Source organism: Rhinatrema bivittatum, chromosome 9 (genome assembly GCF_901001135.1).
Source record: "Rhinatrema bivittatum chromosome 9, aRhiBiv1.1, whole genome shotgun sequence".
Classification (NCBI taxonomy): domain Eukaryota; kingdom Metazoa; phylum Chordata; class Amphibia; order Gymnophiona; family Rhinatrematidae; genus Rhinatrema; species Rhinatrema bivittatum.
The window spans coordinates 230823070-230836143 of NC_042623.1; the positions used below are offsets into that span (position 1 = coordinate 230823070).

The 13074-nt window shown below is 48.5% G+C and overlaps 1 protein-coding gene across 2 annotated transcripts in view; it reads right to left on the bottom strand.

Moving 5' to 3' along the window:
• The window catches only part of LSG1 (large 60S subunit nuclear export GTPase 1), a 92954-nt gene extending 90863 nt beyond the window's left edge, over positions 1-2091 (bottom strand). Inside the window, exon 1 of one of the 2 annotated variants that reach the window (XM_029615792.1) lies at positions 1613-2091. In XM_029615792.1, coding sequence (XP_029471652.1) covers positions 1613-1705 — 93 coding nt within the window. In that variant the 5' untranslated portion in view covers positions 1706-2091. The remainder of the gene's footprint in view (positions 1-1612) is intronic. The other variant, XM_029615791.1, reaches the window with a different exon arrangement.
• Between the last annotated feature and the right edge of the window lie 10983 nt (positions 2092-13074).

A 13074-nucleotide genomic window follows, 5' to 3' on the forward strand; every position in this document is an offset into this window, starting at 1 on the left:
ACCGCTCTTCCCTGAACTAGGGGGAGGAAGGCTATCAGCGCCAGATGTACCGCCCTGGTTTCCAGGCGATTGATCGACCACCTTGATTCGGTCACGGACCAGCGTCCCTGTGCTGACTGTCGCAGACACACCGCCCCCCAGCCGGAGAGGCTCGCGTCCGTGTTGAGGATCGCCCAATCCGGAGCTAGGATCGAAACCTCCTTGAGAAGATTGCCCGAGTGTTACCACCATCCCAGACTGGCCCTCTCCAAAGCCGTCAGGGGCAACAAAAGATGGAACTGCTCGGAGACTGGGTTCCAGCAGGAAAGCAACGCCGATTGTAAGGAACGCATATGCGCGAACGCCCACGGGACCAATTCCAATGGAACCATGGAACCAATCAATTGAAGATAGTCCCACACCGTTGGCGGCTGCATCTGCAACAGGTCCGGGACCTGCCCCTGTAATTTGCGACAATGGGTTAGGGAGAGGAAGACCTTGCCTTGCTGCGTGTCGAACAAAGCTCCCAAAAATTCCAGAGACTGAGAGGGATTGAGCTGACTCTTGGCTGTGTTCACCACCCAGCCGAGAGAGTGCAACAGCTGTAGTACCCACTTGATTGCAGAGCGACAGAGTTCCTCGGACTTTGCCCGGATCAACCAATCGTCCAGGTACCGATGGCACCAAAAGACCCTCTTGCCGTAACTGCACCGCCGCTACCACCATAATCTTGGTGAAAGTCCTGGGTGTGGTCGCGAGTCCGAAGGGTAATACCCGAAATTGAAAATGCTGTCCCAACACGAAGAACCTGAGATATTTCTGGTGATCCTTGCGAATCCGGATGTGAAGGTCCGCCTCCGTGAGGTCCAGTGAGGCCAGAAATTCTCCCGGTCTCACTGAAGCAATCACGGACCTCAGGGTTTCCATGCAAAAACGTGGTATCCACAGACATCGGTTGACCTTCTTCAGGTCGAGGATGGGCCGAAAGGAGTCTTCCTCTGTTGTTAATTTTTTTTTTTTAAACCAACTGAAAGAAAAGGAGGAAAGCAAATAGTAACAACAACCCCCTGACTACCTATCCTCCCTGATCTCTAAAAATTTAAAGTGTCCAGGCTGTGGGAGCTGCACCCGGACCAACTGATGGAGACAGAGAAATACTAGCAGGCTGTGGGTGGCACCCTGGTATATATGGCAGAGCCTGTCAAATCTTGCTCTATCTCCACCTGCTGGTGCGGAGGCAAAATCCAGGAGTCTGGACTGATCCGGTACATACAGGGAACATCTTGTTTTCCCTTGCTGCTGCCTGTCAAATTCCACTTATTGCTTGGAAAAGAAAGCACATTTAAGACAGCTAATGTTATTTTACTTCTTTACCTTAAAATGTAATAAGACTATGCCAATATGGCAATTGAACAAATATTTAATATAATGAATTAATTTCAATCAAACAAATTACAATGTAACCTCACCTTGCAGCATAACTGACACTAAAAAAAGGAAAAAAAATAGCTTTAGCAATGTAGGTTTTTACTAGGTGATATAATACTGCTGTCTCTTCTGTATCGAACATCATCACTGCCCCCAAGAAGTGAGGCGAGTCCATACATAATTATGATCAAAATGCCAGTCTTACCCAAGTGTCAGTCTTCCTATGGCTCCTGTTGGAGAGGTTTCTCTCTTTTATGATGGCTCTGCCCAAGCCACTTGTTGGTTTCTTTTTCCCCATTATAGTTTAAAATTTCAAAATAACTAATTTCCCAGACACACGCAAACTCTGCCTCTATATCTGAGCCTTACTGCACACAGACTCTGCCTTCTATCCCAAAGTCCTGGTGTAAACAGATTATGTCCCTCCTATCCCATATACATAGAATGTGCCCTGTCCCCCCCCTCTCCCCGGTGTTACCAGATTGGGCTATTTCACAACCAACTCAGCTACATTTTTTTCGGGCTGGGCGACTGAGTAGCCGCGTGCTAGCAGCCCCCTAAGCTACTGGCGATTATTCCTGTGCCTCGGGCAGTCCAGCCAGCAGGCGCAGAGTGATGACTTGTGAGCAGCAGCCAATCAGAGGTGAGAAGGACAGCAGGCTAGCCCCAGAAGGCGACGGTTGCTTCGGATCAAGAAAGGCGGGGGAAGAAACATGTAATCGTAGAGTGAAGACCTCATCGGCAGCAACCAATCAGAGGTGAGAGAAACAGCAGGGCAGGCTCTGAAGGCGATGATGTTGCAGAATGCGGAAGAGAGGTGAGGGGTAAAGAAGAGGGAAATGGGAGAGAAGCAGAGAGGAGAGTGGGTGGCAGATAGGGGAATGTCGGGGGTAGAAGGGAGCAAGGCTGGTATAATTTTTTTTTTGCTGCTCTATGTGAACAATTATTGTGCTCCCCCCCTAATTTATTTAGAGGTCCATATTAAGTCACTGGCTAGATTGCGAAGTTAGCCGGATAAACTTATCTGTCTAACTTGGGAGGGATATTCAGTAGTGCAGCGATACTACTACTATTGCATATAGATAGCTGGCTTAAAGATAGATGGATAATTTTATCTAGCTAGGCAGTTTGGCACAACCAGAGTTACCGAATAAGTTATCAGAATATAGGAATTAGCTGGCTAACTTCATTCCTCCCAGAAATAGCCTGGAACACCACTAAGTTATCTGGCTAAGCCAGATAAGTACACAAAATATTCAAGGCATTTAGCCGGATAACTTGTGAATTATCTGGCTAAATGCCTCCGAATATGGATCGCTGTTTCTGTTCCAGACCTGTAATAAAAATAAAAAAGCCCAGCTCCCTCAGCATTCTAAACTTTAAAAACAGATTTAGGTTTATTGGGTAATTATTGACTGTCTATATTATGCTGTTTTCCTCGTATTGCCATGTGAACTAGATTCCCCTTTGGGGCCCTTGTGTCAGAATACTACTTTTTCTTTTTTTAAGTTTTATGTATTCCTGCTTGCTTGTTTTGTTTATATTATGCTGACTTTTCTTCAGTTGCAGGCAGGCACACAAACCTTCTCCTCTGCCTTATATACACACATTCTCTAACACATATATTCATTCTCTCACTCATATGTTCCCGATTCTCTCCCTCTCTCATTCACATACTCTTGCTCTCTTCCATAGGAGCCAACTTTTCAAAACACTGGGGCTGCTAAACTCAACACAAATTATACCTTCCTGAATATAGTGAATGAGTTTGCTTTTAATATTGGGAGTGCTCAAGCACCCCCCAGAGCTGCCACCTATATTTATTTATTTATTTATTTATTTAGCGTTTTTCTATACCGGCATTCATGATTAGAAACCACATCATGCCGGTTTACATAAAACAAGGGGTGAGAACAAGAAACGAAAAACAAGTGCAAGGAGAACAAAAGTTACATTACAACAGGGTCTTAAAACTGGGAAGAGAAATTAGAATAAGAGAGACGAACGGAAGAGATTAAAATATTTACATTATTTACATTATGATATGAAATCTGTTGTATAGTTTGCTGTCTCTTGTAAAATTACTATCATTTAGATCGGGTCTGGGAAGGCTTGTTTAAATAGCCAAGTCTTAAGCCTTTTTCTAAAAGACGGTAGGCATGGTTCTTGTCTCAGCTCCGGAGGGATAGAGTTCCATAATGAAGGGCCGGCTGTGGAAAAGGCTCGGTCTCTGAAAGTTAGGTAGTGAGTGGTTTTGGTTTGGGGGACATGGAGTGATCCTTTGTAGGCTTCTCTGATGGGCCTGGTGGAAGTGTGTTGTCTGAGAGGAATTTGTAAATCGAGCGTTGTTTGGTGATGTATGGCCTTGTGGATAATAGTGATGGATTTGTGGATGATTCTGAAGTGTATAGGCAACCAGTGCAGGTTCTTGAGAATGGGTGAGATGTGATCTCTTCTCCTGGTGTTGGTCAGAATTCTCGCAGCTGTGTTCTGGAGCATCTGAAGGGGTTTCTTATTTGTTCTCTTATTTGCTCTAATTTTATTTGCTTATTTGCTCTAATTTTTTTTTTGCTTATTTGCTCTAATTTTATTTGCTTATTTGCTCTAATTTTGCTTATTTGCTCTAATTTTATTTGCTCTAATTTTAATAAAATGATACATTAATCTCACACGAGATTGCCCCTTCTTTCTCCCTCACTCATATGCTCCCTGTCACAACCATGCCCCTTCTCTTCCTCACAAGCTCTATCCCACTCATTCACATACACACTCTCTCTTTCACATAAAACACACTAGTACACTGCCTCCTGGCTGCTATTTGGGTGCTGCCCCCCCTGATTCTGCTGCAGAATTCCAAAAGTAATGAGAATTCCCTGTACGTACCCAGATCAGTCCAGACTCCTGGGTTTTTCCTTCCCTCCAGCAGATGGAAACAGAGACGTTTTGAGTGACTCTGCCCTATACCCTGCTGGTGGAGGTGCAAAATTCTACAGTCTGTAGATATAGTTTAAAAAAAAAAAAAGGAAATAGTTTAGTATTAGTTTCTTTTTTAAAAAAAGAAAAAAGAAAGAAGAGGAGTTGCTTGAGCCTCCCAGGGGGTTGGCAGGTCCTGCTGGGACCATCCCCCCTGGATTTAGAGGCTGCTGGAGCTATGGGTCGAGGACCCTGCTGCCCAACATTGCTGACAGCACTCGGGGTGATACCGGGGAGCCCGGCTCACTCACCCCGAGGGGGACGGGACCTGAACTACCTTGCCTTCAGGTTTGAAAAAAAAAATCTTAGTTTCTTTGTCCTGGCCTAATTCTCAGTTCCCTTCCCATGCTGCTTGTAAAGCCGCTGTTAGTTTTCTCTTCTGATTTTGGTCAGTCCCTGGCATCTCTTCCCCGATGCCACATGGTGCAGACTGCCGCGCGCTGGTCTTTGTTCTGCCTGCCTCCCCGGGGGGGGCACCTCAGGAGCTGCCGGGTGCAGCGGTTTAAAGTCGCACCGAGAGCCTGGAAGGCTCGGGCGGCTGCGGCACATTTCCCCTGATCCGTTCCCACTCAGTGTGGAAACGGACGCCATTTTGGCTTCCTTTCGCGCTGTGGCACGGACCGCAGAGGGGAAAGGGAATTCCCCTCTTCCCCTATCCCCACAGAAGGCAGCCTCTGAGGGGGGGCAGGCTGACGATTTCACTTTAGCCACACAGGAGAGCCCCGGGGGGGGGGGGGAGGCTTCAGACTCATCCTTTTCCTCAGATTTTATTTTGCTGCTTCACAAGGCTTTCAAAGCCCAGAAGACAGCTATGAGGCATTCTGGAGGAAGATCTCTTTTACACTCAGCTCAACTTTTGGACAAATCAGGGGGCCAGGCCACTAAGAGATCCAGGCCCCCAGAGGGGAAGGGAATCCCAAAGGTTAAGCGCCTCCTCCGGATTGCATCATCCCACCCGGTGGAGGAGGACTCCTCTAAGGCTTCGTAGCCGGAGGAACAAGAGCCAAGGGGCAGACCATGAAGGGGACCAGGACCTTCCTTCCAATCATGGTCCTCACGTTGTTGACGGAGATGACCCTAAGGTGGTCTGCCTCTTCCGAAAAGACGAGCTGAGCCCGCTTATTCCCGCGGTTTTGGAGGAATTGGGCATTGATGCCCCTCAGGAGGACTCTAGGATGGGGTCCATTGATCCAGTCATGGTGGGTCTTTGTGGTCCGAATAGGGCTTTCCTTTTTCATCTTTCAGTCACTGACTTGTTTCGGGAGTTGGACACTCCTGATTTAGGTTTGAAAGTCAGTAAAGGAATGGATAAGCTGTACCCCTTGCCAGAAGATGCTCTGGATCTCCTCCGCGTTCCCAAGGTAGATGCGGTGGTGTCAGCAGTCACCAAGAAAACCACCATCCCGGTGAAAGGAGCGACGGCCCTCAAGGATCTCCAGGATCGTAAGCTTGAGGTCCAGCTTAAAAAGATATTTGAGGTGTCAGCACTCAGAGGTGTCAGCACTCAGAGTCCGTGCAGCAATTTCTTCTTGAGGGCAGGGCTTCGCTGGGTGCAACAGTTGCAGAGTAGCACATCTCTGTCGGAGGAGGAGGAGGCTGTTCAAGCTGGGCGGCTGGAAGCTGCAGTTGCTTACAGTGCAGATGCCCTCTATGATCTGTTACATACCTCAGCCAGGTCTATGGTTTCACCTGTCTCTGCCCGCAGGCTATTCTGGTTGAGGAACTGGTTGGCGGATGTCTCCTCCAAAGCTCAGCTGGGCTCTCTGCCTTTCAAGGGCAAGCTATTCTTCAGAAAGGACTTAGAGGACATGATTCAATCCTTGGGGGAGAACAAGGGCCGCTTCATTTAGGCAGAACTCAGGCAGATAACAACTCCTGGTTCCAGTCCTTTTGAGGGTGTCGCTTCGGCAGAACCGGGACCCCCCCCAATCTGCAGGAGGAGTTAAGTCCTCCCAATGAAGCGAGGCCAACCCATTCCTCTGTTCTGGTTGTAGGAGGCAGGTTGTCTCTGTTTTACGAGGAATGGACCAAATTGACTTCAGACCAGTGGGACCTCAGTGTAATAAGACACGGTTATGCTTTAGATTTTGCTCGGCGCCTTCGAGACCGCTTTCTCGTCTCCCCATGCTCGTACAAAGAGAAGCATCGGGCGGTGGGGGACACATTACAGCGCCTACTCGAGCTCGGAGCCATTATACCAGTTCCTCCTGTGGAAGAGCCGCTACTCCCAAGAAAGAGGGCACCTTCCAGCCCATTCTCAATTTAAAGAGTTTCGCATGGAGACCCTACGGTTGGTCATTGCTTCAGTGCACAAAGGGAGAATTCCTAGCTTCGCTGGATCTCACAGAAGAGTACTTGCATATCGGAATCCGGGCTGACCATCAGAAATTTCTGAGGCTTTCCATCTTCGGAGAGCATTTTCAGTTCTGCGCTCTGCCTTTCGGACTTGCCATGGCGCCCAGAACTTTTACCAAGGTAACGATTATGGTGGCAGCAGAACTCTGGAAGGAAGGATTCTTAGTTCATCTGTACCTGGACGACTGGCTGATTCGAGCAAACTCAGAGTCTCACTGTTGCTCTTCGATGCACTGGTTTCTTCAGCTACTGAGGTCGCTAGTTTGGGTAGTCAATCTCGCCAAGAGCCACCTAGTTCCCTCCCAATCCTTGGAATTCCTGGGAGCCCGGTTCGACACGTGACTGGGCAAAGTTTTCCTTACCGAGGAGCGAATCATCAAACTGCAAGGACAAGTTCGAGCCTTGTTGTTCAAGCATCTCCCCAGGGTCTGGGACCACTTGCATGTCCTCGGCTCGATGGCTTCCACCTTGGAGCTAGTCCCATGGACATTTGCTCATATGAGACCTCTTCAGTCAGCATTGCTTTCCTGTTGGAACCCAGTGTCCGAACAGTTCCATCTGCCATTTCCTCTTACAGGCTCTGCACGTTCCAGCCTCAATTGGTGGCTCCTCTCAGACAATTTGCACCGTGGTGTTTGTCTTGGACGTTACCGCTTGGACGGTGGTCACCACAGATGCCAGTCTCTCCGGCTGGGGAGCAGTTTGTCAGGGGAGGTTGGTGCAGGGCCAGTGGTCAGTGAAGGAGTCCCTGTGGTCAATCAATCGTTTGGAGACCAGGGCAGTACGGCTACAGGCTCTTCTTCCACTACTGCAGGGGACATCAGTCAGGTTTCTGTTGGACAATGCGACAGCAGTGGCTTATATCAATCGCCAAGAAGGTACCAAGAGTCGGCTGGTGGCGATTGAGGCTCAACAGCTGATAAGCTGGGCGGAACAACACCTAGTCAGCATTGCGGCCTCTCACTTTGCTGGGGTCGACAAAGTTCAAGCCGATTTTCTCAGTCGTCACCGACTCGATCCCGGGGAGTGGGAGCTCTCCGACGAAGCATTCCATCTCATTTGCGACACGTGGTCCAGACCGAGTGTGGACTTGATGGCAACGTTTCCAAATGCCAAGGCCCCTCGATTCTTCAGTAGGCGCCAGGATCCAGGAGTGGAAGGGGTGGATGCCCTGGTTCTCGCCTGGCCAAAGAACGTCCTGCTGTATATGTTCACCCCTTGGCCATTGGTTGGCAGAGTGCTGTGCATAGAAGTTCACCTGGCAGATGTGATCCTGGTAGCTCCAGAATGGCCGAGATGTCTATGGTTTGCGGACCTAGTCCACCTAACGGACGGACCCCTGAGATTTCAGGGGCTCCCGAATCATCTATGTCAGGGATCCGTTTGTTTGGAAGAGTCAGATCGCTTTTGTCTTAGCATCATGGCTTTTGAGAGGCAATGACTGAAGAGCGAAGGTTGTTCAGACACGTTTGTGGCTACCCTTTTGCATTCAAGGAAAACCTCTACCTCCTTGGCTTATGTCAGGTTGTGGGGGACTTTTGAGTCTTGGTGCGTAGAGCACAAGGTGAAGCCTACTCGGGCTTTGGTGACTGATATCTTGCCCTTCTTGCAGGTCGACCTGGCTAAAGGCTTATCGTGGAGCTCTCTAAGGGTGCAGGTAGCGGCCCACTGTTGTTTCCATGGTGAGATACGAGGTGTAGCCTTAGGGGCAGATTTTGAAAGGCCCGTGCGCCGGCGTGCCTAAGTCCCGGGGCTTCCTGTCGGGGGGGGGGGGGGCGTGTCGGGATGACGCGGTGTTTAGGGCGTGGTTTTGGCCCGGGGGCGTGGCTGTGGGCTCCGGAACAGCCCCCGGGACCGGACCACGGAGCGGGGCAGCCGGCCGACGCGCGCAAAGTTACGCCTGCTTTCAGCAGGCGTAACTTTGCCGACAAAGCTAAGGGGGGGTTTAGATAGGGCCGAGGGGGTGGGTTAGGTAGGGGAAGGTGGGGGGAGGGCGAAGGAAAGTTCCCTCCGAGGCCGCTCCGAAATCGGAGCGGCCTCGGAGGGAACAGGCAGCGTGCGCTGGGCTCGGCGCGCGCAGGTTGCACGAATGTGCACCCCCTTGCGCACGCCGACCCCGGATTTTATAAGATACGCGCGGCTACGCGCGTATCTTATAAAATCCAGCGTACTTTTGTTCGCGCCTGCTGCGCGAACAAAAGTACGCGCTCGCGCAAGTATTTAAAATCTGCCCCTTAGCTTTGCATACGGACGTGGCGCGTTTTCTCCGAGGGGCAAAACATTTGTGTCCTCCGGTCAGGAATCCTTGTCCCTCATGGAGCCTAAATTTGGTTCTCTATGTACGGCGCCCTTTGAGCCTCTGGAGGGCGACACTAAAAGATCTTAAGTTAAAAGTGGTTTTTCTTGTGGCTATTTTCTCAGCTTGCTGGGTGTCAGAACTTCAGGCTTTATCTTGCAGGGAGCCCTTTTTTTAAGAATTATGGATATGGGAGTCATTTGCGGATGGTTCCTTCCTTTCTTCCAAAGGTGGTATCCTCCTTTCATTTGAATCAGTTGGTGGAACTCCTATCCTTTCCAGACTTGGACCGATCTGATCCTCAGTCTAGAGATCTGAGGAAGCTAGACGTGCGCAGGATTCTGTTGCGTTATTTGGAAATTACAAATAGCTTCCGCATGTCGGACCACCTTTTTGTCCTGTGGAGTGGCCCCAGAAGGGGGCATAAGGTGTCTAGGGCTATGATCACCCACTGGTTGAAGGAGGCTATTGGTTCAGCGTACCTGCTTTATGGCCGGCCGCTTCCAGTCGATCTTCGGGTGCATTCTACCCGTTCGCAGGCAGCCTCGTGGGTGGAGTGTCAGCAAGTTTCGCCACCCTGGTTTGTTTCAACAGTTTCATGATCCTAGTTCTGTATTCCTCTGTTTTATGTAATTGCACTATTTGAGGCACTGTTATTGTTATTATGTAAACCGTTTTGATTTGTAATCCTGTTACAAGAAATTCGGTATATAAAACTGTTAAATAAATAAATAATAAATAAATAAATAAATAAGAGATTTGTAGGGCGGCTACTTGGACGTCTTTGCACACCTTTGCTAGGCATTACAGGCTGGATGTCCAGGCCCCAGGCTCTGAGGGGTTTGGAGAAGATGTGCTTCGAGCAGGACTCTCAAGGTCCCACCCCGTGTAGGAGAGCTCTGGTACATCCCAGGAGTGTGGACTGATCCGGGTACGTACAGGGAAAGGAAAATTGGTTCTTACCTGCTAATTTTCATTCCTGTAGTACCACAGATCAATCCAGAGTCCCGCCCATTTCAGCATTGGGATAACGGAGAGTCTGCTCGTCCAGTACTTTTCTTGTTTCTGCAGATTAGTTCTCAAAGTTATAATGGATTCTGCTCCCACTTGGCGTTCGTGAGCAGCATGTTTTTGGCGTTGCAGGGTTTCTCCTCCCCCTGTTCATGAGGGGATGAAATTGTTATTGGTTCATGTAGATTTTAATCGTTCTGCTTTGATACAGTGTAATATTGACAGACTGTAGGTGGCACCTCAGGGTATAGAGCAGAGTCAGTCAAAAGTTCTCTGTCTCCATCTGCTGGAGGGGAGGCAAAACCCAGGAGTCTGGTCTGATCCATGGTACTACAGGAACGAAAATTAGCAGGTAAGAACCAATTTTCCTGTCTGACCCACCTAATGTATGGCTCCTGCAATTTTGGAAGTACTGGGCTCTGTAGGAGCCATACACAAGCAGTACTGAATAACCAGACTTGCCTCAGCCACCCCCTTCTCCCCCTTACCTTGCCACTAGAGGAACACAGCAACGCTGCCCCTGCCTACAACCCATCCCTGCTGCTCTCACTTTTGCTATTGGCAGTGCAGGGGCAGTGAGTCAGCAGCAGCAGTATGAAACCAGGAAAAAAATAATGCTGCGGTCTGTGTTTGCTCCATTTATGTGGGAGCAACTTAAATCTGTTGGACTTTTTGCTCATTGTCTCTTGTTTGGCGTGCCTTTTCAGAAGATGATAGTTCCAAGTGCTGCAGCCCAGCTCCCATTTGATTTTCCCATGTTGGTCCATCACTGCAATCAGACCCGCTGGACTGAAGGTGCCAACTGCTGCTGCTTGTAGGTCTTGCACCGGGTCAATGCCGACTCTGCAGTCTGCTGCTGCTGCATCCCAGGTATGCCACCCCATGCAGCTGCATGGTATTCACACCCAAAGCGCTGGGCCTGGAGGAGGGTAGGGGGTAAGATGGTGGGGGTGGGAGAGATGGGAAGGCTGTTGAACACATGGTGCAGGGGGAAAGAAGATTGGGAAGGGATACTGACAAAGGTGTTATGTTGGGGATGTATAGTCCCTATTGTTGATTTTTTTTATTGCTTTTTCCCCACTCTCCTTCCCTGTCTCTCTTGCTCGTTCCCTTTCCCTCCTTCCTTATCTTTTCTCAAAACTGGTAAAAAATGTAGTTGCTGAGGGGGATATGTTGCTGTATCAGGATTCACAATTAACCTTTCAAAGTCAGAACTATTCCTAGTTGGACTGAGTAATGCCAGTGTCCTGTGTATAATGTGATGAGGGAGGGGTTCAATATTTATTTATTGTATGTATATGTATATGTATATATATATATGCAGTTTTGTATATCCACCTGTTGGCATATTGTAAGTACACTACAAGTCTGCATGTTTTAATACATCAGAAATAAAATGATTATTGAAAATACCATTTAGATTAGCTTTATAGTAAATCTGTTTTTATTGTTTTTGGAAAAGCAGCAAACAACAAACAAGGAGTGACATATGATACATAATGTGGTCTGTTACATATCATACAATCGTAAGCTTCTATGAGCATACATCCCTCTCCCCCCCCCCCCCCCCCCACCGTGCACCGAAAGGGACCCATGAAAAGGCCGAACAATAAGTCAGAAATAGAAAGTCTTGCAATAGCAGCGTGAAATCTGAATCTCAGACATCTATACGATTAAGAAAAAAAACTTTTCGAGTCTTGTGGCAAGGTTTGGATAAACGGCAGCCAGACTGCATTAATAGCTCTCCTAGTCCATATCGATAGGTGACTGCAGGCCAAGGTTTCCATCGTTAGCAGCTGTAGTATGGACAAATGTCAGTATGTCAGAGATGGCCCCTCCGGCTTCTTCCATGCCGTAAGGATGGCTTTACAGGCTAATAAATAAACTTTTGTAATCCAAAGGGCTTGTCCCTTTTTCCCCTTGAAAGATCTAGGGAAGATCGCGAAGAGTGCTACAAGCGGGGAAAATGGGATCTTGAGGCCCACAGTTCCGTTTGCCGAACGAAAGACTTTCTTCCAGAAGGTTTGTATTACTGGGCAACCCCAAAGAGAATGGCCCAGATGTGCTCCCTCTGAGCTGCATTTGATACCTGTGTCAGAAGTGGCGATCCCCGCTCGGTATGCTTGGTGTTGAGAAATGAACATCCTGTAAATGATTTTATAGCGGGTTTCTCATAAGAGCGTGTTACTCGTTATCCTTTTCGTCATGGTGAAGGCAGACTTCAACGCTGTGACAGATATTGGATGCGTCAGCTCCAACTGCCATTTAAGCCGCACCGCCTCTAGAGATCATCGTTTTTAGGTGGCCTCCAGCTGTCTGTAAAAATAAGAAATAGAATGTTTCTGAGGATTATCTGGATCAAACCATGCTCGCAAAAGTTGCCAATTTGGGTCCAGAAAGGTTGAAGAACCAAGCGATCTCATATAATGTCGGGCTTGTAGATACTGAAAAGAGTCATTGGACAAGATACCATAGAAGGAGCGGAGCCCAGGAAAGTCGAGCAGGGTCCCATCCGCATGCAACATTTGTCCAATACAGGTAAGTTTTGATTGTTCCCAGATATGGAATTTGGAGGAACCTGAGCCCGCAGGAAATGCTGGGTTACCGCAAAATGGGAGGAACGGTGATACATTGGCCGGCAAAGAAGCCTTTTGCATGAGCCACTTCCATGTCTGCAGCAGCGGTCGCAATAGAAGTCCCGATCTAACTGAGGTCGATATAGAGGCATATGACACATGTAGGGCATAGCGTGGCGATATAGGAGTGAGTAATTGGGATTCGAAGAGAGTATCAGAGAAAAATGTCGTGCCCAAAATCCAGTCTCCAATATGTCTCAGATTGATCACATGATTGTAAATTTTCAAATCTGGGAGGCCAAAACCACCTACGGATGCCGGCCTCATCAGCAGTTGCAATGCCAACCATGGTCTTTTCCCGCACCAAAGGAATTTTGTCACCACTCTCTGGAATTTGGCAATGGTAGCTTGTGTAAGGAGAAGTGGAAGAACGCTGAGAACATACAGCCAGCGGGG